At 38.3% G+C, this 27,819-nt stretch overlaps 1 protein-coding gene across 1 annotated transcript in view; it reads right to left on the bottom strand.

Annotated features, from left to right (window-relative positions):
* The window catches only part of MYO16 (myosin XVI), a 151,931-nt gene that overhangs the window by 109,321 nt on the left and 14,791 nt on the right, over window positions 1-27,819 (bottom strand). Inside the window, exons 7-8 of the mRNA XM_073795051.1 lie at window positions 27,003-27,144; window positions 7,272-7,344 (exon numbers count right to left, since the gene is read on the bottom strand). Coding sequence (XP_073651152.1) covers window positions 7,272-7,344; window positions 27,003-27,144 — 215 coding nt within the window. The remainder of the gene's footprint in view (window positions 1-7,271; window positions 7,345-27,002; window positions 27,145-27,819) is intronic.

The raw sequence follows: 27,819 nt of genomic DNA, 5'->3' as shown, positions 1-27,819 counted from the left end.
AAAAATATACTTATGAATGGGAAGCAATTAAAGTTGAGAAAATTTACAATAGCAATAAATCTTTAAGTCTAACTTTCAAAGAACCTTTGAAGCTGGAAATAGTGCAGATCATTGGTTCTGGAACCAGATCTTGGTTCTACATGTCCTTCCCTGAGTTACTTAAATTATCTGAGCCTTGGTTTCTTTAGCTCTAAAATGGTGATATTGTTTAAGTTAAAAGCTTTCAAGAAAAAAAGTCATTAAATGTACAGTTTACATGGTCAAAATTGCTTTCTTCTACTTTATTTTTTATTTCCTCAAAACAAGTTTTCAGAAATTGTTAGCCTGAGGACCTCTAACCACACTATTTTTAAACACAGAATCCAATATTATTATAAGAAGTACATTAAAATAGCATCTCATTACTTAATTACTCTGTGTAGTTTTCTATAGAAACCTGAGCAGCACTACACTGGGGTTCTGCTATGTAAAAAAACAAAAAAATTTCCTTATTCATATTTTTCTTAAACTGTGTTATCAATAGCTTGGTGAGTTCCTGAAAAGATTTCAGAAAATTCAATATCAGAGAGCAGAAAATGTGTTAAGACAGAGTTAGATATTTAAGGTACGCATGATTTGAGAATCTGCATATTTAACAATAAAGTATTTTTATATTTATAGATCAATTCATTGAGCAGTAAATAGATCATACTGATACCTAATAGCTATCACTATCAGAACATGAGCTATGATTAAATACTAAAATGAGGTATCACCTCGCACCAGTCAGAACGGCCATCATTAAAAAGTCTACAGATAATCAGTGCTGGAGATGGTGTGGGGAAAAGGGAACCCTCCTCCACCATTGGTGGGAATGTAAATTGGTGCAGTCACTATGGAGAACAGTATGGAGGGTCCTTAAAGAACTAAAAATAGAGTTGCCACATGCCACTCCTGGGCATATATCTGGAAGAGACAAGAACTCTAATTTGAAAAGATGCATGCACTTAATGTTCACTGCAGCACTATTTACAATAGCCAAGACATGGAAACAACCTAAGTGTCCATTGACAGAAGAATGGATAAAGAAAATGTGATATATATACTTATATATATATATATATATAAAATGGAATCCTACTCAGCCATAAAAAAGAATGAAATAATGCCATTTGCAGCAACATGGATGGACCTAGAGATTATCAGACTAAGTGAAGTAAGTCAGACAGAGAAAGACAAGTATCATATGATGTCACTTACATGTGGAATCTAACAAAATAATACAAATGAACTTATTTACAAAACAGACATAGACTCACAGACATAAAAAACAAACTTACGGTTACCAAAAGGGATAGCAGGGTGGGGGAGGGATAAATTAGGAGTTTGGGAATAACAGATACACACTACTATATATAAACTAGGTAAATAACAAGGACCTGCTGTACAGCACAGGGAACTCTACTCAATATCTTGTATTATAATAACCTAAAATGGAAAAGAATCTGAAAAAGAATATATTATATATATGTGTGTGTGTGTGTGTGTGTGTGTGTGTGTGTGTGTGTGTGTGTGTATCTGAATCACTTTGCTGTACACCTGAAATCAACACAACGTTGTATAAATTAACTATACTTCAATTTTAAAAAAATACATGGGACTTGCCATACTAGGAATGAAAATAGCAGCCTCTTCCTCATTAAGGTTTTCCTAATCCTTCTCCCAAGATATCCAATTAGAATTGGTCCTTCTCATATTTGTACCCTACCTACCTCACCATAATGTCCGTACATTTCTTAGTGCCTAGTACAGGGTCTGGAACTTGGCACTTATACAAAAACTACTTATTGAATGAATGAACCACAGAGTACCCTGATGCAAATGAGCCAGAACAAATGCATCCTTCTAGGTACCGATAAAACACATTCTCACAGAGAGCAGAGACCATAGCACTCTCAGTTTTCCTATCTATAAAATGGAATTATCTACATCAACAGTACGTGGTATGAGTTCAACCGATGGTCGTTAATATGTTCTTTGATTTATCGTTGTATCATATCTAGGATAGTGATTTCACAGCTAAGGATTTTATGGGGTTTTTTTGAGGTTGAGGCTGACACACTATATAATCTTATTTCGTAGAACTTTAGAAGTCAAGGCATCTGGCTTTTTCCAAACCACTGAACACTTAGCCCAAGCTTGTCCTGTTCGCCAGGACTTTCCAGGAAATCTCACTCTTTAGAAAAGAATTTGTAGGCAAGGAAATGTTTCAAAGCTTTTACTTTGAACAAATGTGTTCTCTTTCCAAATTCTCTGCAGTCTTATAGTAAATTGTTGATAGGCAATTTTACTAGATTGCATAGCTTCAAAAATTTCATTATGTGTAGCTGCATGTTATGTGTCTAGTGGGAAACTGGGGGAAATTATTGAATATTAAATCATTAGTTTCCACTAGTTTGTTCTTTATGCCTTTTGTGAAGATCTGTAGTCTGCAGAACTTGGCGTTTTTTTACAACTGTTGGGAGAGAACATATTCTAGCATTTATTAAAATAATAATTATATAATCTCAAAGTTTTCTCATTTATTTTAAATAGCACAGGAATATACCTTATTTTTTTGTGCTTTGCTTTACTGTGCTTTGCAGCTACCGTGTGTTTTACAAACTGAAGGTCTGGAGTAACCCTGGGTCGAGCGAGCCTACCAGCGCCATTTTCCCAACAGCATTGATCACCTCCTGTCTCTGTATCACGTTCTGGTAATCCTTGCAATATTTCCAACTTTTATTATTATTATTATATCTGCTACGGTGATGTGTGATCAGTGATCTTTGATGTTTAGACTAAGACTTGCTGAAGGCTCAGAGGACGGTTAGCGTTTTTTAGCAATAAAGTCTTTATAATTAGGGGATGTGCATTTTTTTAGACGTAATGCTATTGCACACTTAATAGACTACAGTATAGTGTAAAAATATAATTTTCATATGCACTGGGAGACCAAAAAAATGCACGTGACTAGCTTTATTGCCATATTCCCTTTATTGCTGTGGTCTGGAACCGAACCTGCGAATCTCTGAGGTGTACATGTATATTACGGATCATTTTAAACATATTCAACAGTGAAGAGAATAATGTAATAACCTCATCTGCCATCAACCAGCTTCAACAATTATCAACAATTACCACCTCACGGCCAATTCTGCTTCATCCATTTCCATATTACCCTCAAAATTAAATTCATTTGAAGCAATTCTCAGACATTGTGTCATTTAATTGGCAAATATTTTAGTATAATTCTCTAAGCTACAAGGACTTTAAAAAATATATCCATAGTACCCTTATGTCACGTAATTTTTATCAAGGATAATTTTTTAATTTTGTCCAATATCCAGATTTCACATGACACTAATTAACTCATAATTTTTTATACTTAAGCAAATCAGGATCCGCATAACGTCCGTACATTTATTTCACTGACTCATATGTCTCCTAGATCTCTTTCAACCTACCAGGCACCTTGTTCTTTTACATTTTTATCCTTGCATTTTATATGTTGAAGAGATCAGGTCATTTTTCCTGTACTGTTTCTTACAGTCTGGAGTTTTCAGAGTGAATTCTTGTGGTTTAGTTTATCATGTTTCTCTGTCCTCAGTTTCTGTTAATTAGTACTTACATCAATACCTTTCATTATATTCAGGTTTTCTACTTTCCTTCCTCCTTCTTTCCTCCCTCCCTCCCTCCCTTCCTTCCTTCTTTTCTTTCTTTCTTGGCGGGAACACTTGATATGCATCTGGTATACTGTCACCCTTCTTGTAATGTTAGCTGTGATTGGTACTCATTGCATAGATTCATTACTTCTTAGGAGCTGTGGAACTGACTTGCTCTAATTCTGTCACTCATTCTTCATTTATTTGTAGTGAGACCACATCAGGTTATATTTATAAATTAACTTAGGGAGAATCAGGATCTTTGTACTATCAAGCCTTTCTAGGAATGCAGCATATCTTTCCACGTTTAACTGTAATTACGCAACCTTCGGGAGTATTTTCGTCCTCATTTAGGCTATTTACTAATTTTTGACTATGTGAATGTTTTCTTCTTTTCCTCTATGTCTTCTGATAAACTAGTTTCAGAACATATAAAAGTCTTTTGCATGCTGATTTACAACTGGCTACTTTATCAAATTCTCACCTTGTGTGTAGTCATGTTTCATTCTTTCTTTTCAGCTTTCTAAATATTAATAGTCTCTGGAACTACAAGTATTTTTGCCTCTCCTTCCCACATTGTGCCTTGAATCGCTTTCACTTTTCTAACGTCATTGGCACTGTGATGTGTAAGGGAACTTTTGTCTTGGTTATTTTCTTTCTGATTATCAAGCATCGTAAATGGAATTCCCTGGCTGTGTCAAGTTGAAGAGTTGATCAGAGAGGCTTTTCTTTTAGGGCATTCGGAGATATGTTCACAGCGCTAGATACATAATAAAGGAAATGAGAATTCATGAGATGTAAGCATCACGTGGCAGAGAGGACCTGGTAATGATGTAATTACATAACTAATCAGGGCGACAGATTCAGAGTCTCCCGAATTGTACTTTGGAACTCAGATAATTTAGCGCCCCCTCCACGGAACCATCAAACTGCTGTTGAGTTATATATTATATTACATTTTTTACTCTAAAAATTATCTTTTTATAATGTATAAATTAGTTCTGAATAGAAATGACTTATTACAAGTCAGAGAAAACAGGACTAGCATTTCCTATGAGCGGAAACAAATTCTCATTTAAAGTATCACAAGCTTCCATCGAATGATTTAGAGCTACTTGGGCAAACTGAGGTTGGACATGCTGATGCTTTGGAGTACTTCTTAGTCTCTCCTCAGATTGTCCCTGTCGAATTTCTTATGGATGAATGATTGTCAAGCAGTATACATCTATTCCCGAGCAAGAGAAGCCCCTAGCAAATCCACTAAAGGCTTTCTCCTTACGAGTTTACTCTTTAAATTTCAGTTGAAACGCATCTGTTAAGCTCGTGTCATATACACAGTGCGGCACCACGCCCAACTGCAGCCCTGTGGGCGTGGACGTTCTACTGAATAGCCGATAGAGGCACTAATATTCTTCTGGGTTTGATTCTGAATATAATATTGATCTGCTAATCATTCTGTTGCAAGTTTTCAGTGGAATAAGAAATGAGGAAGTTCGCCATTCTATTAGCAACTCAAGAATCTAGAACATATCATTCAAACCAATGGCCTTTAAAAAGCTCACAGGCAAATGGAGGAATTTGCTAACTACCCTGTAAGATGAGATTTGGACTAACCACAAAGAAAATCATTTTATCCTTCTCAATGGTGCCTGGGTATATTGCGCCCAATAATTAAGCAAACCTGCTAAACGTGCGTGACAAACCTGCCAAGCAAACTAAAGGTAGATCTTTAAAAATATTTATTGTTTCTGTAATCAAGGTCTAAAAGTTGGTCTTGAGCTTCTACCCATAAGTACCTAAAACTAGCTCTTAGTATTTAACAGAGACTTGTTCTTTAGAGTTGAAAAATCTAAAATCTAAAATGCCATTCTTTGTTAATAAAAATCTCAGGCCATGAATATATTCTAAAATATATAATTAAAATATTTAACAGCAAGAAAGAATGATAAGGGGTACACGTAATTATAGTAAACGAGGAAGTTTTAATCAGGAGATAACGTCAATGTTTTGCACATTTCAGCTGCCGGCACAGACTGGATAAGATACTGAGTCTGGGTCTGGAGCAGGAGGTTGGGAGCCCAGCCCTCACAGACACGCTCCCACTTGTGATTTCTGCCTGTCACTTAACCGGGAGATGCAGAAACCGTGAGTCTCACTAGAGACCCGAGCCTGCATGTTTTCTAAGGCAAAAATGGAAGGAATCAGTAAGACTGCCAGACAACATTCAAATACTTGCACTGAGAAATCCGTCACCAGAAGCAGCCTGCAGACCTATGCTTCTCGTTGGACATCCTGCTGGTGACTCTTTCAACTGCCCTCTTCCTATATTCATCACTATTTTTCTTAACAATAAGCAATAAATAAATAGAACCACAAAGTCCTCCCTTTTCCATTAATCCGTGGACACAGCATCATGAAGGGAGAAGAAATCTCCGGTCTCATTGTTCTTATTTTAGGCGAGATTTCCTGTAAAGTTTTGTAGAGAAATGATTCACGATGATTCACCCTAGATTAAGTGAGTCGGCATGATTAAGATCTACTCAGAGGACCCTGAACCACTTTTTTAGAGGAAAAAAGGCCAAATCTGAAAAGGTTTTCAGGTGTTCCCATTGACAGCAGCGAAGGTAGCTACCCACCATTTCTTACATGTGTACAGTGAGCTGGAAAATGACACCAGAACCTCTATAACAGTCATCTTGTTCACTCTCACAGCTCCATAGGTCTATTACCATCTTGATTTTACAGATAAGGAACCAAAGCTCATTACAGATTCTTCATCTTGGCCAGGACAGCTCTGCTAGTACAAGTCGCAGAACTGGGTTTCAACCTCATTCTATTTAATCCCTTACCCAGTGCCAGTAACCACTCTGAACACTGCATACTTGAAATTCTTCGTGTAATTTAATGCAGCATGGTTTTCTCTCCTCCCACCTGTACCATCTTACAGGTTTAGTTTTCCTTCTCTGCTAAAGCAACTTTTATTTCTACCCTTAACACTTAATTTTTAGATATACTTAATTCGATTAAACTATTTGTACTATATTATTGATACCTAAAGAATTTAGTGCTTTTACAAGTGCCCTAAATTGTAAATAGATTAAAAATAATCAACACCTCTGTAAAGTACTTTTATGAGTTGGCCATAGTCATATGTACGCATGTCACGTAAAGTTGAAACTACAAATAAGAACATTTAGCATGAGAAAGTATTTCCATCCTGGTTTTTGGCTGGAGTTTCTAAAGACCTTCAAACTGATTTCAAATAGACACCCTCCGAGTCTCTGACCCTGCTGAAATGGCATTTCCATAAGCACAACTCTGGTTTCATCTAACGCCATCTTTTAAAACAAGTGCCTCTGTTTTAAAAAAAAAAGGATTATGCCAGTTTACAAGACCACATAAAAATGATGACTATGTCAACAAACCAGGAACATTACTTTAAAACAGGACTGCAGAGTCCTTATTTCCTTATTTTAATTACATATTCCCAAGAAACAGTGCAAATAGCCTTTACTGAATTAAAGAGAGATAACTTATTAGTTGAAAAAACCATTCAAGTTAACAAAATTTCAAAAGAAACCCACTTACTTGTTCAAATTCATTCTTTTGAAATTCTTCAAAACCAAAGATGTCCAATATTCCAATATCCCATGTCTGCGAGCTGAAATGAAAGAGGACACAGTGAACAGGCTTCCTTAACGCTTCCCACTGCTACTTTAGGTTGGAGAAATCCAGCCACATAGCGTGTCACTGGCAACTTGAAGTAAAAACACAAATGATTATCTTAATCTGGTGGAAAACTGAAAATTAGGAAGAAAAAGTGTTCTTTTAATGCTTTGATTCAAACACAAACTCATTAACAAAAATGCACTGATTTCTAAGTATAAAATGTAATGATATATGGGTAGTTTAATATTTACTTCTCTGAAAGCCTCTCTGTCTGTCTCCTTCAAATAGACCTGCTTTCTCTGAAGGAATTTGGACCGACCTGTTAAGTGGGTCTCACCAGCAGTAAATCAAGCCATTTCTCCATTACACATAAGTACAATACAAGTCAAGTTACAATTAAGCCACGTGCATGTTTTTTGATAGATCAGTTTGAGCCACTCCAAAAATTATGACTTTCCTAAAGGAGGCCCTATAAATACAGAACAACGAAGATCATGAAACTCGGGTGCGACATCTATCTAAGTGACGACTTCTCTCTTCCATGTAAACTATCGCTCTTGGAATTTGCTACAGTCTTGGATGGTCAAATCACAGATGTCGGAACACACACAGTAAGTGAGGAAAGGAGGAATGAAACCTCATGTGACCCGGGAACCCTGACAACCTGGATTCTGTGGGGATATGGGAGCGGCACGGGGGTGTGTGCACGAGGTGCTTCTTGCAAAGAAAGCCCCAGATGATTCTGGAACGCTGGTCACCCCACCCCTGCCATGTCTCTGGTCTAGCGCGTCATCAGGAGGACTGCTGTCTGCATTTTCTGCCAGTGGAAGCGACAATTCCTCATCACGATGGTGCTCGTTGTTTCATTACCAGTCTCCCTGCTGGTGCAGATGTTTTGCTGTTGTTTCCACTCAATTTGATGTATCCAAACTGCAGACCCCCTTGGCCACCAACTCCCTTTTTGTACCTATATTGTGTTTTCACAAGCAGGATGTAATCACAATACATTAGGGGCTATAATTTGTCACTTACATGGCCACTTTTTTCTCTAGAAAAAGGCAAGCTAATGATTCTGTGATATCCTTTCTCTAAGATTATTTGTTGTAGATGGTACAAAATATGAACGTCATAAGTAGGAAAGAGCATTTTAAAAGCCCTTGATATAAACGTCACATGGCAAAGAGTGTAAGTCAGTGAGGGGAGGAAAGAAGCATTCATTGGATGTCTCTAGGTAATCGATTCAGTATTTTAGAAGAAAAAAATAAAGTCAGCTTTGTGTCTCACCCTGTGTGCCCAAATAAAGTCTACATGGATTAGAGAGCCAAATGTTAGAACCAGAAACTGTAAACACGCACAGGAAAACCAATGTGATCATGTTTTTTCTGCTTTCAGTTCTGGGAAACGTCAAAAGAAAATATTCAAAAACATGATTATGCAAAGACGAAATTCTTTTGCAGGATAAACTGTCAAAATAAAATTAAGTTCTGTTAGAGGTAAGTATTATTTAAAAACGCATTGTCTCCTTCATTTTCATAGATTTTTCTCAGTCTACTAGACTATGTGTCCAGCCATACATCATCTTCCACCCATCCACGCCTCTCCCCATCCCACCATCTTTATAATGTGCACAAAAAGACACCGGGAATGCTGTTCACTCGGTGGGAACCATGGTGCTGAGGGTTAGGCTGATTTGTTGCTCTGTTGTGTGTGTGTGTGTGTGTTTTCCATGTAATGAGCTGCATCGTTTCACTTGTAGGAGTCTAGTGATGAAGCCTGTCAAGTTCTGGAGTTGTTCCGTCTTGGTAGGAATCCTGATTGAAACACTTTTTAGTTGGATAACTTTGGGCAAGTTACTTAAATTTTCTGAGCTGCAGTTTCATCATTTATAAAACTGAGATAACAAGTCACATGCATCCACCTAGATATTTGCTACAATTAGAAGTAATGTAAAGAAAGTTCTAGGATAATAGCTGGTACACAGTGTGTCTCCAATCACTGAAAGCTGCTTTTAAAAACAGTTGTTTAAACTTGCTATAGAAATACAGAGGGTGGCTAAGAGTAGAAATATAAATGGCTAATAGGCATATTAAAATGTCAATCTCATGAAAATTGCAAAAGAAATAAACTTTCAAAAATTATGATGGGAAAGACATCCCCATACACTTTTGTTGGCAGTTGAAATTGGTAGAGCCTTCTTAAAAAACAACATGCTTATGTGGCACAAAGCTTTGAAATATTCATATCATTTGCACCAGGACTTCCATAAGCAGGAACCTATACTAAGGCAATTATCAGAAATGCAATTAAAGACATGAATAACGATGTTCATTGTTATCTTAATTATAGTAAAACAACAAAAAAATAACAAATACCCAACACTAAAGACACAATTAATTAAACAGCATCCATCCTAGGACGGGTTAATTTAGAGAAACTGTCAAGTTAATAGAAATCAATTTATAAATTCTGTATAAATAACCCCAATTACACATCCAGAAGACTTAGACAGAAGTGCAGTCAGCCCGAGAAGAGGACCTGGAAATGTCTCGAATGGTAGACCTAGCGGTGATTTATTAATTTTTAAAATGTTCTGTAGTGGGTATTATAGCACTCTCCATCTTTAGCCTTTATTTAAAACATACATGGCTAAACACATGTTGGGCATTTTCTGAGTTGGTGGAGGAAGGACAACCCTAAGCTTCAGGGCAGAAAGAGGAAAGTGGAGCCCCGCTGAGACGGTAGAGACAAGTGTCTGGTTTTCCAGGGACGGGAGGTGCAGCAGGGACCCGAGGAGTCCAGAGGGAGCAGAGGGGCTTCCTGAAGGCCAAGTGCTGGTCCAAAGCATGAATGCTCCTGCCAGCGTGTACCAGGACCTCCCTCTCAGGCCCTTAGACCCAGTTCCCCTGCCTGGTTCCCAGCTGCCTTGGCAGCAGGGGTCCTGTAGTGACAGCCCACAACACTGACAGAGGTCAGGGGTAAGGAGAAGAGCTATGTGTGGCAGGATCTCATGACATATGTCCTTCCCTTTCTCATGAGGATTGTGGCTTCGTGTGGACCAGCAGAGGATGCTGAGGCTAGCCAGCTGTGCGTGGGTGAGTAAAATGTTGAAAGATTCTGGTTTAGGTTGGGGACAGTAAATTAATTACTAATTTAGAGTAGCATATATTTGGTTGAAAGAACACTCCTTTTAAATGATTTTTTCACATTTCATACACACTGGATTCCAAACTACATTTGGTTACAAAATAAAAATTTAAAGAGGAAAAGATGGGAAGAAAGGAAAAACCATTGTCAGGAAAACATTTAATGCAGGTTTAATGCATTTTAACGATTATTTTTGCAACTACTGACAGATATAAGGTGTTCGTTTTTTTCAAAAATCTATTTCATCTTTTATGATTGAGTGAAATATGTGACTGTCATGGCGATGGCAGCCTTGGCAGGAGGGTTCTAAGAACCTGTAGCCAGCAAAATGCGCATTCTGGCATTCCTCTTCCTGCTCTCTTGACTCATATTACACAGGCATTTAACTCAACATCCAATTTCTAGGACGGAGGAGCAGACAGAGGTCATCAGATGAACCGGGATTCAATCCATTAGGCAAAATTAACATATTAATAAGATGATCTGTTTTAGTTCAAATTCTGCCTTAGAATTCTCCTGAGGGCTTTCCTGATGGTTAACAAAACGCTAACCCACATTAACTCATTAGTAAAATACACCACCTTCTATATCAGACAAAATGTTAAATGCCAAGGCATCTGCCTCGTTTTGATTTGCCTTCCAGGTTTGTGGGTATGAGAAAGGGGAAAGTCTGAATCAAAGAGACTGTCCACTTTGGAACGTGGATGAACTCATTTTATTTGGACAGAGAGGTCCGGGGATTTGCACACATCAGGTTTTGTCCTCGATCGTCCCCAGGCAGGGAGATGAACTAAGTAACTAAAAGTCAGTCTAGGGAAGAGCTGAATCCTGTTTGGCACAAAACTCTCAGATGGAGCCAGAGCTGAATCAGCCTCTTTGGCTGATCGTTGACGGGTCAGACTCCAGATGGGGTAAGAGTGAAATATAAAAGCATTCCAGACTTGAGCAATCTGGCTGTCCAGACACACTGCCCTGGGGACCAGATGGCCTTGCGCAGAGGTTAGTGGTGCAACGTCCCTGGAGAAGTTGGGCTATGCTATGGCGTTTGCAAGCTCTACTACCAATACGCTGAAGAATTTGGTTAAAATAAGCTTTGTTTGTAATCGGCAAAGCGCACGGTGGCTACCTCTGCCCACACAGCTTATCTGACTCTGCAAGGGTCTTCTCTAGTCTTAGAGGGACTTGGGATGGAGACGTGGCTCCAGGATTGCGTATTTTCAGAAGTTCCTGCCTTTTATTCTTCGACGGAAGAAAGTACCTGAGACTTACCATTTTCTGAAAACACCTCAGAAATTAGGGAAGAAGTCTGCAGTTGCTGACAAGTTTCATTAGAAGCTGGGTGACAGGTGGGGCTAGTGGTTACCAAAGCAGCCCTCTGCGTCCAACTGTCCTACGGCATCATGCATACCAACGTTGTTCTTAAACCCGTCCTCCTTTGTATTTTTCCCCCCACTGGAAATACAAGTTAGGAAGTTAAAAACTGGAGAGCCCTTGAAGTGAAAACTGTAGCTAATTAGCCTGATGTGCACAGAAATCCTGGCATGAGGGTGAAAACCAGAGCTAATGTTTTATTGATGCAGTATCATATAAAGCCACTTCCAATTGCTGGTCTTATAAACAAAGCTAGTTCTGACCTACAGAGAAACCAGGAAGGGAGCCCTTTCTAGGGGTAGTAAGAGCACAAATAATCAAAAAAATCACTTAAACCCTTCCTATCAGTGAAAGCTACAACTCACAGCTGAAAAGCACCAATACTTAGTACTTTTAATAAACCTATGTCCTCATTCACTACAAGCTGCTTTTAAAACAGTGAGATACACACACACACACACACACACACACACGTGTATTGTTAACAAAAGCATCTTTAGAAACAAGAATAACCTACCACATACTTTACTTCTTTCAAACCACAAATGATATTTAGTTTATATGAACTCTTACCTCCCTAGTCTGAAATAACCCTCATTTGAGAATAATGCAGACCATTTAACTAATGTATGACATCATTGCTCCTCCTAAGTATTCTGTGGTTATTAAAAGCAATAGTTATGAAGATTAGATAGAAATATGGATAAATAGTTACCACAGTGAAAAAATCCAGATGCAAAGCTGTATGTACGGGACGTGGAGCAACTGGAACCCTCACACGATGCTGGTCACAGCTTAGATCTGAAATTTGGAACATGGTTTGACCTCGTCTACTAAAGCTTAACGCACATCTACTGAATGACCCAGAAATCCCACTCCGGGCGGGTATCCGGGGTAATGAGTGCCTGTCCCCTAGAAGTCATGCATGGAAACATACATGGCTTCTTATCTACAGAGCCCAAAACTGGAGACAACCAAAGTGTCCATCAGTAATTGAATACGGAACTAATTAGTGGTATGTCCACGCACGTTTTTACAAAAGAACACTACTCGGAAGTAGAATAAGGATGGGTTACGGCTGCACTCAACGTTGTAGATGCATCTCACATAAGGAACATTCAGCAAAGGAAGCCAGACGTAAACCAGTGGGCAGAGGAAGAGTCCACATCTAGCTCTGTGGGGCGGGGGGGGGGGATATGCCAGGTTGCATGTGTAACATCGCTGAACTCTACAGAATATGTGCACTTCAGCCTTGTTAACCCTCAATAAAACAGTAAGAAAATGGTACGCTCGCTAGGATCACAGCTATGCACAGGGACAGAGAGACCTGGGGCTGAATATTTGTTAACTCAGAGGCACTCAAATGCATGCTTGCTTTGGTACTGCCCCGTCCGCCATGATGTTGGAATAGGGACCCTTCCTATGGTTGGCCTTGGCTCCCACAAGCGGCTCAAGCTTCATTTATTAATATAAAGACACGAGTAGGCAAGAAAATTACAAGCAAGATGTCTGAGGGACCCTGAGGTTGAGATGGAAATACATTCTTCTAGCAGTTGAATATAATCACAGCAGCGTTTATGCCGCTATCGTTTCCATGTGTGTCTGAGATTTGTATCTAACGTCCTCCCATGTCTGCTGACTCTTCGAAAGCAGAGTTGTATTTCTTGGGGATGCCTTCAGACTAGTGCCCTTAGTCCCTCCAACAAAAATAAAGAGAAGTAAGTTCTTGTGTTCAACCAACTCTCTGGATAAGTGAGTCAGAGAGAAGCTAGAGGGAGGTTCCGTGTTACTGATGTATGTAGGTGTAAGGAGGGGCGACGGAGCTCCTTCAGGGACACATCAACCAGAGAAGCACACCGTGCCTGAAAGGTTTTCAAAGAAGAGAAACAAAGCAACGACGTGAAATCAACTCAGCTGTAGGTTACTTGCGCATTATCCTTGCTGTTTCAAAGTCAGGGACCAACCATACTCTATACGCCAAACAATAACAAGCGGTGCTACCTCCATATGCCTCCAACCTAGGACCCTGTATCATCGCTTTTGAACGACCTTTTGTAAACTGTCAACTGTCAAAATAAAAACCTATACAGAGATGCGGGAATTCCGTAGCTTATGTGTCTTTCCCAGGAAATGTATATTTCAGTCTCATATCAAGCAGATATGTCTCCTTTCCTTTTGGTCTGTGTCAGTTGGTAGATGACTGCAAGACGAAATACAACAGCAGGATTCAGAAGTCAGATCAGGTTGACCCCGGGTGTTTGGGAGATCCACGCCACCTGACCCAAAGGAGGCATCAGGTAGAGGACAGGCTTGGAAGAAGAGTGAACTCTGAAGGTGTATCTGAAGGTCACGTTTTGGCTTTAGACAAGCCCGAGGTTCACAGGGGAGATTGTGAGTCAAGGTATGTGGCCAAGGTCAGGCGGGGGATGCTCTGGATAGACGCAGGGAAACTCAAAAGGTATAAAACCCAATTGGGTGGGTCTGGTTTGGAAGGCAGAGTAAAGGCAGGATTCCATAGGGGTGGGTAATCCAGGTAAGTTGGGTGGGAGTAGTTTTCAGAATGCCATCAAAGTACTTCATCTGCACTTTCTGTGATCTTTCGAAAAGGGATGATTACTAATTATGGGGAGGGGAGTGCCCCCTACGTGAATGCCCTATGTGAACGGGTGGGCAAGTGCTAGCAGGCACACACTGTTCTGCAGAGAAAGCCAGCCATGCGTTGCCACAAATACTTGTGGATGAGGCCTGCAACACAGGCAAAAGTCTTGACCCTCCCTGGAGTTCCTGACCTTCTCTGGAGCCTGGTCTTGTTAGGCTAGAGCCACTGGAAGAGCTGAACTAATCCAGGCATGGTTGTGAGAATTTGCAGGTGTGATCTGATCTGCAGCCTTTAAATTTCACCTATTAATAGTGGTACTACCAGTTCTACTAAGACTCAAGGATCCATTGACTCTGACGCATTTCAGCATAACCTGTGTTGGAGGGGGCTGACTCAGAGTTCACCCCCGGGCATAAAGCAGTGAGCCACCAGGTATCTGGATGCGACTGACATCTTCCAAAATACCCTGACCAGGAATCACAGACTCACGGGTCCTGAAAGCAAAACCAAGCCAGAGAGATGAGCCAAGGCTCCATTTGTAGGTAAATGAAATGCGACCATCACAGTTTCAGAGGCTGAGAAAATTAACATTCACGAGACATAAAGGTCTTACTAACAATTTCATTAATGTTGTGTCAGGCGCAGAATAGAAATCCAGATCTCTTGATTTCTATCACCCTTTTAAAAAATGAAAACACAGCTAAAAGGTAAATTTGCTGTATTCATAAATTAACTACCATGTACTTGAACATACATACACATACACAAAACATGAGATCTACATAACATTTCAACCCACTAGTTGTAAACTACAGTAAAAAGTGCCGTTTCATTTTTCAGTGATCACGCTTTTCTTTTTTTTCGCCAGCTTCACTAAGATTTAATTACATACAACATTGTGTCAGTTTAAGGTATACACCCTGCTGATTTGCTACACAACTGTAAAACGATCATGCTTTTCTTAATAGGGTTCCTTTTCTCCCTTCATAAGAATTCTCTTTGAATACACCGCCCTCCTCCCCTTTTTATGAGGCTTCTGCTATTTAAGATTTTAAAGAGCATTTCAGGATACCTTTGCAATTTAATAGCAAGGTTTGAAAATCATAAATTCTTATTACCCAAAGGTTTGTGACTTTACTGCCCCCCAGAAGATGATGGAGACAGAGTGTGAAAGTACTGGGATGGGAGATCATCTCAGAATCCCTCCGACCACCTATGAAATGGACACCTGTCTTTCCAGCAATCACCTTCAAGTATATGTGCTCACGACTTGTGGCTCAAAGTTAAATTAAGGAGATAGTGACTTGTAGCAAGTGGATATTGCTGGGTAACCAGCCACCCCAAAACTCAGCGCCCAAAAACATGAAGTACTTATTATGGTTCTAAGTCCTTTTGTCAGTGTGGGTGGCCTGGCGGGGGTGTTGGCAGGTGCAGGATAACCTCCTCCGCTCAATGCCTTGGGGTTGGCCGGCTGTTGGCTGGCTAACAGTGCCTCTCACTGTCCGCAGGAGAGCCCGGGCTTATGCGCGAGTGGCAATGACCGGGACCTTAGACTAGTGCGAGGCCTTAGAGCTGGCACACCATCATTTTTGCTGTATTCTCTCAGCTACAGCAAGTCACGAGGGCAGCTCAGATTCGAAGGAAGTGAAAACGGACCTAAACTCTTGATCAGAGAAGCGTCAGAGCTGTATTGGACAGGGCATGGATGCAGAGAACGAGCAGTTGGGGCCACTTTTGCAATCTAGCAACACTGCCTCACTTGAGAGTGGCTTCGAACTACTTCATTAGCTCACCCACCTTTTGAATGGATAGGTACTGAGCACCTACGTTTGCAAAGCACTCTGCCGGCTGCTAGAGACGCAGATACGAAGAACAGAGGACAATCGCACCCTCAGGGCCATGTCGATATATAGATATGTTAAACTTTAAATAATAATTTTGGAGGGAAATAAAGAAACCATTTATATTTTTTTAAGGTAGCTTTAAAACTATGCTTTTTAAAATCATTTTCTGACCATTTCCATGTGGGAGACATTTTTGGAAAAACTCAGGTGTCAAGTCTGACATAGTGGGGTTCATACTCCAAATCGACCACTTCTTCCTGGCTGTGTGACTTGGGCCAATTACTAAACCTCTCTGAACTCCGGTTTCCCTATCTGAAGAGGGGAGACAATAATTCCTTCCTCATGCCAATGTCAATATTAAATGTAATAATCTCCAGCTCAAAGCCTGGCTCGCTTACAGGTAACATCCAGCAAACAATAACCACAATAAATGCACCTCCCCCACTTCTCCCGTCTGCTTGGAAAATGTATTTTTAATAAGACTGTACGTGAAGAGAGAAAAGTTAAAAGCGTGCAGCTAACAAAAACTAAAAATGTCCTTTCGTTGAAAAGCCCATCCTTCTCGATGAGAAAATTATATTAGGAAAAGGCAAACAAGATTTAAATTGTGGGACTGACATTTCCTTCGTGGTGTTTTCTTCAGGGAGCGGCAGGGTCACCAAGACCCAGAATGGGACACCCTCCTCTCATCTCTGAGCTGCACGGCGGCGTTATTTATTTTGGCAGAACTGCCACTACACTCAAATGACAGGCACAGAGGAGCATAATAAATACAGATTTGGTTAACTCTATCCAGCAGGGCAGGGTATCAGGGGGTTGAAAAGAGGCCAAATGCATTTCCCCAGTGAGAAATGAAACAAGAGTGTGGGCACGGCCAGCAATGCGATGAATTTTATCCTTTGTATAAAATACACAAGCTTTAGCCTCTGCGCTCTTGGCTCAAGAAAGAGCTAGAGAGGAATGCTCGCGGGTTTGTAGTAGCCTTATAAATCACTGAATTTCTTACACACTATACTGAATCTATTTGACTCTCAAATAATATTTGCAAATCGCATAACAGCCATTATCAAAAAGGAAAAACACTACTGTTGGATACTAAAAATGCCATATTCTCATAGATCTGAAAGAAATCTCTTTTTTTCCTCCCATCGCCTAAAAACGTGCACTTAGGGGAAAAATACGTAGCTCTTCACTGGTTCAATAAGCTGCACTATTCTTGAAACAGTTTATCACATTATCATGATTAATATTTATATTTAACCATTATTGTGTCCATGGTACGTGGTAATTTTTATAATAAGGGTGGTAAATTTTTAACCATCATTTTGTATTTATTATGTAATATTTAATTTTTGAGTAATATAATATACATCTACTTTGGTAAGCCTCTCATATTTTTTATTTCTCTGGATCCTTCTAGTTGAAAAAAAAGTATCTCACAAAAAAATGAAAAGCAAATGTGCAATTACAGAGAAAAGGTTCTTAGCTCTTTAGGAAATCATTACACATATGGGTGTTTTGGTAACGAAATGAAGCAGAAGGAGAATTATTTAGAAAGCAGGTTTTGTCTTAGATATTTCGTTAAATTGTGTAGTTTTGGTTGTCATGACAATAAGCACCATGATTTAAATGTCTACGCAGAAATAGAAGTCACTCGTACCATATTCATAAGAATCAAAGCAATATCATTATTTAATGGGGAAAAGTTCCCCAATTTGGATGAAGGAGGGAAAAACATGGTGTGCAAAATTTATTTTCCTGACAAACTGCTTGTTATTTCATCTCTGAAACAAAAATAAAGACAAAATATTTAGAACTAAACAAACGAAGGAAGTGCTACATATAAATCACCTGGAATGCACCAAGAGGTACTCAGGAGACACTTCATAGGCTCAGGGTCAACGTAATCACCAGAAAGTATGAAACAAACATTTCAGTCAGGAAGTCAGGAAAAAAAAAAAGGAGAAAATTTCAAAGAAAGTTAAAATAGGGTGTCCTAAAACTGCAGAGCTTAGTAAAAATAAATAACATAAACATGAGAAATGACAACAAGAAAAATAAATTGATTTTTGAAAATAAATAATTCTTACAAGCAAATTTCAGGCAAGACTTACCAATGATACTGGAGCAAAGGCATAAATAAAGAATGTCAGGAATGTAAAGTTGTCAAACTAGAATTATAAGAGCTATCGATTGGAGGATTATAAATAAAACAAAAGTGTGATTTAGTTGGTGAATACATTTAAAATCTTAAAGTGGACGACTGTCTAGAATATATATGACTTTAAAAAGAAAGAAAATAATCTGATTAGACCTATAAATTTTAGAATAGTATTCATAGGTGAACTCTCCCTTCACCTCCCCAAAAATTTTTAGGGAGAATTCCACCAGGCATTCAAGGCATATATCATCTTCATTTAACACAAACCATTTTAGAAGAGAAGAAAAACAGAATTGCTCTCAGCTTACTCTTTAACATAGACGTAATAGCAAAAGACTGTATAACAAATAAATAAAATCTTATCGCACTAATGAAAATAAATGCAAACATCCATAATAATGACTAGAAAATTGAATTTAGTTCATCATGACCAAATAGGGTTTACACCAAAAATGAAGAATTATTCGACATCAAAAAACATACATCAATAAAATTTGCCACATAACCTAAGAAAAGGAGAAATAATCTTAATAGATAAAAGAAAAACATTCAATGAAACAGCATACATCTATGGTTGAAAACATTTAGCAAAGATTATCTACTGGAACTCTACATAAACAGATTACTTACTGACAAATAATTAGAGGTATTACATTAATTGGGAACCAAGACAAGAATATCTACTAACACCACAAATTTTCAACATTGTATTGGCAGTGCTAGCCAATGTAATAAAATAAGAAGAAGTAGAAGACATAAATGATAAGGAAGACAAAAAAGATAATTATGATCATTTACATTATTATATTCCACAGGAAAATTATTAGAACTAATAAGAAAAGTCAGCAGGGTTTCCTGATATAAGATCAACATATGAAACTCAAGATTGAGTATCCCAATAAACAAATTAAAATATAATAGAAAAATAGCACTCATCATAGCAAGAGAAAGTACGAAGTACTTAGAAAATAATCAAATAGAAGTGTGCAAGAAATTGATAGAAAAAACACAAACATATTTAAGAAATAAAAGAATGTATGCATTAAGAAATATAGATCATATTTATGGAAGCAAAGAATCAACAGTCTAAAAAGGCCAATTCTCCCCAAATTAATCTATAAATGTAGTTCTCATCAAAATCTCAAATGAATTTCTTTTATGGACTAAGTCAAAATGACTATAAAATTCATATGCAAAAATAAAGATCCAGAGAAACCAAAACAAATAAGAAAAGTAAGAACTTATTATGAGAACTTATTAAAACAATATATTATTGATACAGCTTTAGTCAAATAGATTAAACATCAGGAGGAGGTGAAAAAGCATTTCTAATAAATGGGATAGGAATAGTTGAATATCCATTTAAAATATAACATTATATCAATTTCTCATATAAACAAAAATAAATTCCCGATGTATTGAAAATCGAAAGGTTTAGGAAAAAATGTAAGATGACCTTGGAATAGGGCAAGAATGTCTATGGTAAGTCCCTGAAGCCAGGTCATTGTATATAACTGAACAAATAGCACCACACACATATGAGCACATCACCACCGGGCAGTGTAGAATCTGCATTGCCATGTACAACGTCACTTGTAATCAGGGAAATGCAAATTAATATTCTCCCCACAATTCTGCTACTAAATATATACCCCAGGGATAATTCTAAACATATATCTCAGGATGTGACACTGTAATTGAAATGAAAACAGACGTAAGTGTCCATCTAAAAGGAAATAGATGAGGGTATTGTGGTTTCTCTTCAGGGGAATTAGTGTAGCAGTTACAAAGAATCAATTAGCTCATTACGCATCAATATAGTTAAATCTCAAAAACTATGTGGGGTTAAAAAGGGAAGTACAGTGTACAATGTACTCTATGATACCATTTCTTTAATTCTTTAATGACTCACAGTGTTATATACTCGTTATGAAACACCAATATCTAGATTAATTTTTAAAACTGGAAAATTTACAAAATATTGATAATATTGTTGTCTCTGGGCAGGAAGGAGAGGAATCGACTTATGTAGATAAACGAAAGTAACTTCGGCTTTTAGCTGCAATTTTCTATTTCTTTTGCATTAAAAAAATCGGAAGCAAAAGTGACAAATGTTAATCGTGTTAGATAATAGGTAAGACTTGCCTATAACCCTTTGTACTCTTCTTGATTATTAAATCTTTCACCCCCCCAAATACAGTTAATGAAGAAAGATATCACACAATAAATGGAAAAATACTGAATGTCTATCTTCATTTTCTCACAAATGCACAGCAGCTGTTTTAGTATTTCTATAAGGCATTTGGGAATTAATGATATAAATTCATTTATTAAGAATTAAGTACTTTACAATTAATAAGGCAATGTACAAAATATCATTTTACCAACTCTTAATTACGTATGGACTGTTGGTATAGATTATTTTTCTTTTCGACTTGTAATATCCATCAAAGAACTTAAATCTTTATAATCATTTTAGTAAAGTGCTAAGGGGGAAAGTTGAAACTAATAAGTAAATATTTGGGGTTTAATCAGATTTATTTACACATTCAGTCCCTCCTTCAGGTTTCACTTTGTACTTTTGTGTCTGAAATGAGGACAGATAAGCTCCATGACCTTTTTTGAACTTTTAATAACAGTTTACAAAATATATGTCGACTGAGAGACAGAGAATGAGATTTTACTTAGGATTCTCAAGTGATGTTAAATATATCGTATGCTCAGATGTTTTCTTTGGGAAATTAATTTCCAATTTTCTTATCAAAATAACAGTGAAAAAAACACATTTAATTTCTAGACATTTTCTCCACACTTCACTTTCTTATCACCCGGCCTACCATTTAGATAGTTTCTTAACCTATTGCAGCCCGTAAAATCCCTCACTGAGATTCCTTGAATGGACTGGGAGAGCGGTGTGTGGTTTGGAAAAAGTATTTAATTTTGATATCCCTCTGCTTTGCAGTGGTCACAGGGCCCCACTGAGCCCCACCCTGAATTAACGAGAATTCATACAGACCAGCTAGTCAATGATGCGGACAGTCGCAGGGAGTAAAAAATACTTAAATCTGGAGTTAGGTGACAACTACCCAAGTTCCACTACAGACGTGGCAGGGCGGGGTTGGGGGTGGGGGCATGCAGACATCTGACAAATCGCGGGGCTCCTTTTCAATAAAATCTTTCCTCACCGTCTGACTCAGGAAGGAGGGAAACATTGCTCACCTTAACCCTTCCTGTTGGAGAGAATGACGGCGAGCCCTCAGCTAAGGCGAAGGCGCCCATCTATAAGGAAGCAGGGCGGGATTCGGGTTGGGGGGCTTAAGCGCTTAGGTCGTTTGGAGAATTTCAAGTCCCAATAATGGGCGATTTTCATCACCTGGGATGCGCCCAATGACTGCCACCATTGGAGAGGATTAATCCTCAAATTTTCAACTCAAAGAGTTAACCTGACGGACCTCATTTCCTTGCAAAAGATAAAACAAATTATACTTTTGTAAGAACCATTTATAACTATTTATGGCTACAATCTAGTCCTTTTAATAAGTCATAGACAGCATCTGACTTTTTTAAAAAAGCCTTCTGGTTAAATAATTTAAGAAGAAAATAATCTCACACACACACACACACACACACACACACACACACACACATCCTTGATTTGAATTTCAGGCTTTTTCATCCTGGGAAATACGAGATGGTACAGAAATCATGACAAATCCCCCTGCACAAAAAGCAAAAACAACCTATAGATGGAATTCGAAAACTGTCCTAAGATGCTAGGTAAAGTATTATAGGTGATCTATGCAAACGGTGTAGGTATAAACCATAATCCAGGAGATATTTTTGATGGTTTGCCTGCAGTGCAGAGGACGATGCTCCATCTTCAGGCCCCTAGAGCTTCATAGACTAAGATACTGACTTCCTGTCTCTAATGGATGAGATTCTTGACAAATTCTCAGTTAGAGCTGCAAATCTAATCCGCTGAAAATAATCTTAAAAAGATTAACATTCTTACTGTTATATTAGTGTAGTAAAAATTACGTTACTCGTCTATCAGGTGGTATCTCTGTAGGTTTTTAAAAATCACAGATTTTATCTAAAATTAAAAAGATAATTTTCTATTTAAGAAAAGGTCAACAACAAAGTAATTACAAAAGAAAAAAAATTTGACTTAAAAATCCTCAAGAACTACCAGGGGACTATGAACCACATAGGCGGTATTATTTCAGAATTTATTAACCTGTTTAATCAACAAATTGAGAAGTGAATACAGTCCAGGAACATTTATTTCTTTGAGGGGAGAGTCTATAAGTCCCCCAAATTATATGGAAAACTGTGTGTGAGTTTACGCCACTCATCAGATTCTCAAATTGGACTTCGACCTAAAAAAAGGTCCAAATACATTATAACATTCCGTAAGTACATTATTAAGTGCTACCTGATTGCATCAATGAGAAACAAATGGAAATCATAAGAAACTTGGATATCATTTCAATATAATATACAGCAAAACACTCTCTTCTGTTTAAAATCCTTGGAAATTCAACAAACGTGCATACACACCACTAACTGTTCATAACTAATAGTGTACAAACTGAATTCTCAGTAGAACAAATCTAAGGAGAATTCCCAAATGAAAACTTAAGCCGTAAATCCCCTTAACCCGGCTAATTCACCTTACATTCATTTCAGAGCATCAAAGTAGAGATCAGCCTTCTCTGCCATTCAGGAAGGCAGTATTTAGACCAGATACAGACTACCCAACAGATTAAACGAGGCTTCAGATTCTTCAAGGCTATCCTTACTTTTTCCCTACACAAAACATTTGTTGCCTCTAATTAAGAGCGAATAGCAAGTCTCGCCTATGAAGAAGTGTCATTTTTCTGCATATGAAACTGATGGTTCCGATCTTATTAGTGCAGATTCGCTACATGCATTCTGATGCATCTGATGCTGTCAGATGCTGGAGAGGACCGTGCTCGCCTGACACCCCGATAGGACCTTACATTCACATCCTACTGCACACGCACTTTTGTCTCATTTCAGAGAGTGAGTTGTCAGTTGTGAGACATCGGGCTCCACTATTAACGTCTCCATCCTTTACGATGACTCAGCCAGACTGCTGTGGAACACCCGCGCCACGTGGCAATAAGTTGATGGAAATCTTGCTGGATGCCTAGGACATTCCATACTGACTTACAAAATCATTTTCTTATGATTAAACCATGTGAATTTAGAAACAGGATAAGATGCCAAAAATATCCGACTGATGATTTCAGGAATTAAATCACTGCATTGATATGTGAATCTTAAAACAAAACTACCCAGCAGTGTACATGCGTAGCGGCATTCGTATTCTTAAAGAACAAATTATTTCCTTTATCTGCTATTCTCCAAACAACCGAGATTACCGAAGCAACAGAAAACGAAGAGACTGGACTGTATCTAGGGTTTCTACCATGGCCTCCTTCTGCATTTTTTCTCAGTCCTCATTTCTCCACAGTAAATGGCCATAAACTGGGAAGCCTTCTCTCCAGCCACGACCACAAAGATTTTACCAGGCACTGTGCGGACAGCCTTGTGTGACCTCTTTTATCCTCACATAGTCCTGGAAACCAACCAAGTTCTTGCAGTCAGGTGCTGTCCAAAGGAACAGGCTTGGACACAGGAGAACTCAGGATAAAAATGAGTTGAAATTGATCGTAGGGTTTGATATCTGAAGACAGTTGGAGAACTCTCCCAAAGTTTCTATAATTCATTGAAGCGGAATGTAATTAATCATAAATTACTAACATGTTTATGTTTAGCTCAACTAAAATATCAAAAGAATGTAATATAGTATAAGCATATGTAAGACCCCGAAGGCTCAGGGACAAACAAAAAAATCTCCACATGTATGCCTGAAACTCAGTTTACTTACTGGATTATATTTGCATGCCAAATTGTGCTCTCCAAAAATGTGGATTTCAGATCATGCAGCCATCAATGAATAAATGAATGAATGAATGAATAAAGTATATCTCCAATACCCCTCGAGCGAGTTACCTCCTAAACTTCATCTATTTATAACCTTCAGTCTACTTATTGTTAGGGTGCTTCTATGATAAAAAGGGGATTGTTCGGTAGGTTATATTCTCAGGTGTCCCCGTATATATACACCATTGCAGTCAGAACTCATGATGAAAATGAGTTAAAATAAACTGTAGGTTTCTGTGTCTGAAGACATTTGGAGACGCCTCCCGAAGCTTCCACAACCCCTCTGCCTGTCCAAGACTCTCTTAACTTACAGGTGCCTCCGAAATAGGCAAGTTTACACCAAAAATCTACTGAAGATCTCGATTCAGGAAAAATAATAATTTCAAATTTAACACTGATAATTCAATCCTGGGAATGTAAGTGCAGCAATTGTGAAACAGGTCCTATTTTAGGAGATGCAAAAATTATTTATCATTTGAACATTTTTAAGTTATTATTATTCGCTACACCTTAGTAAGAATCTCTATCTCATTTCACAATCACAAGGATGATAAACCTGTTTGGAAACTAGGTAGAAGAAGTAGAATTTTCTTTAATGTGTAACATTATTTATATTGTACCTATTTTGCTATAATCCAGGAAATGAACCCAGCATTCCAAGAACAAACATGTCATCTGCTTAAATTTCACTTGTCTTCCCTTTATACCTTGTTAGAGTAGATCCTATTTATGTTTATTCTCTCTTGCAAATTTTACAAAAATTACCTACTGTGAAAAATATTTCCCATCAACATCGAGCGTGCCTGCCCATGTTAACCACAGGAATATATATATATTTTAATATAATCTTTTCTAACACAATTATAAAATTTCCAAAAGAAATTGGGGATTCATAAACAATAAAAGCCTATTCTAAGTTTATCCAAATGTTGAGACTTCTCTGTGACTTAGGAAATGGGTCCGTAAATCTGCAAATCTTTAAGCTTTCCATGAATTTCCGTGAATTAGAAATACTGCAAACATAACCTTTCTTTGCATTATTTTTGGATTTAAATTCAGGTTTGGGTGACCCATGGGAGAAATAGAGAAGAAAACATGGGAGTTATGACTCAAATGAGAAAACTGTCTTTTAGGAGTTAAACTTACGATACATTAATTCACCTCTAATTTTCCAATAATCCTTGTCCTTATTCATTTGCCTAGTAGAGAATCATAAAGACAAGACTCATATCATAAATTTGCACACTGACACAATATTCCCACTGAAAGGGAAGTAATGTGTTTTCCAAGGTTTATGTTTTCATTTTCTCTGTGTGCAGTCAAAAATCTTGACTCTGTATAAGTTTTTTCATTTATATAATTTAAGGCTCTGTAAGATTTAAATGTCAAATGGAAATTTTCTAAAAGTTTTTATGTGCAGCTGGATTTATTTGTTAATTTTTTCAATGTCAACTTCAGCAGAGCTGCCAATGATTTTATACAAGATTAATTTGGTAGTCTTAGCCGACTAGTACTGTTCTGTGAATAATCTTCATATTTAAAGGGAAATCACAAATTGAGAGTAAGAAATAATAAAATCCAGAATCCTCACCACATCCAATATCAATGTATATCTGCTGAAACATAGGTAACGCTATAGCGACCCTCAAGTCACAGGCTATATACTGAACATGCTGATCAATGAGCAGTGGATTTTTTAATGTGTATATTTTAATGAGAATTTAGTACGCCTTTGTCCTTGAAATCTTCTGAGATATCTGTATTTATTTAAGAACTTTCCCATTAATACGTATTAGTCCTAATGTTTTCCAAGTAACCTCTAAAAGGAGCCGTTTTCAGGAATTTGGTGACGTCTGTTTGGACAACAAAGAAATCCTCAAGAGGTTTCATTCAAAGACCAGCATACGTGTAAAGACTCCTGGATGCAGTTTTGCTCCCAATGGCCTGCCCTGCCCAAGGTCATTACTGGAGACAAGAATACTAACAAAGTTTTCCACTGACAAGATGCCAAGAAGATCTATCATTTTTAGATGATCAAACAGCCCTGAAACACTACTCCTTAAAGATGACTAAGGCCAGGAGTCAAGATGGTTACCATAGAGACGCTTTATCAAATAATCCACAAAACAAGTGAAGAAAACAGGAGGAATTGCCGAGCTGAAACACATCATCAAATTGTTTCTGGAGAGACATGGGCTTCTCAACGGACTGAAGTGCTTTAGATATTCTTGAACTGTCTTCTTCCCAGATTTATACATTTTTTATACTTCCTGGTGATTAAAAGGCCATAGATGCCTTCAGTCCAGAGAGAATGCATTTGCGTCTCTATGCACGAGGGATGATTTGATTAATTTATCCAGGGCTGTGCGTATGGGCAGAGGGGGCTTGAATCCCTTAAAATTAGTCAGTCAAATCTTTGAAGTAAAGTCATCGCGCTAAAATGAAATGTTTTAATGATAGTTTAACCTCTGGGTGACACTGGATTATGAAGCATCTTTAAGAGCGAGCCTAGTTAAGTCGCTATTGTGGGAATCACCGCAATCGTCCATCACACCTACCTGCTGGGCTCCTCTTGACTGTGAAGGTAACAGTTCACCGTATTCACCAAAAAGCTGAACAGACGACTATACAGGGACTTGGCCAGGAGGTCCCGGTAAAACTCAGCCATCTCCACGGTGTGTCGCCGTGTGATCATCTCTCCTGGGAGAGCAGGAAGGGGAGGAGGCATGAGCACAAGACTTTCCCTTGTTCAGAAGCCACCAAGCTGTGTCCTCCTAGTTATCCCTCCACATCCACGTGCAACAGAAGATGTTCAAAAACATATTATGACTCTAATAAACAAAGCCTCTGCCGGTGATTACGAAAACACATTTCTCTAAAGTGAGTGCCATGCACACTTCGATCTTGTTTGCTGCAAATGTTGACCACAGCTTTTGGCCACAGCCTGGAGGGGCAGGCTGCATCATCTCCCTTCAGTGAGGGAACCGACTCTGTGCAGGGCCCTCTTAACAAGCTTTCTGATGACGGCTCACTGCATTGGATACGGAGTCCTCTTCAAGGACTGGAAAATTAGTTATATTTTCAATATTTTCAAAGAAGTGATCCTGCTAACCAAAGTGGGGGTCAGGAGGTTGAGAGCAAGATTGGGCCTTAAGGTAGAAATTTCTACGTTATTCTCAAAGAGCTGGTGATTGAAATCTTGAGTGATAACCTTTTGAGTGGCGAATAGACTAGAGAAGAAACCAAGAAAAAGAGAAGTAAAGATGATTTGGGATTGAGGCTAGGCCAGCACTTATGCTGGAGAGTTGAGAGGGAGTGAGCATCTAGTTCACATTCTATGGCTTCGGCCAACCTGGGTACCACTGCAACTCAACC

The sequence above is a fragment of the Tursiops truncatus genome, chromosome 18 (genome assembly GCF_011762595.2).
Source record: "Tursiops truncatus isolate mTurTru1 chromosome 18, mTurTru1.mat.Y, whole genome shotgun sequence".
NCBI lineage: Eukaryota > Metazoa > Chordata > Mammalia > Artiodactyla > Delphinidae > Tursiops > Tursiops truncatus.
Note: the sequence above shows the minus strand (reverse complement) of the source record. Positions and strands in the feature narration are given on the sequence as shown.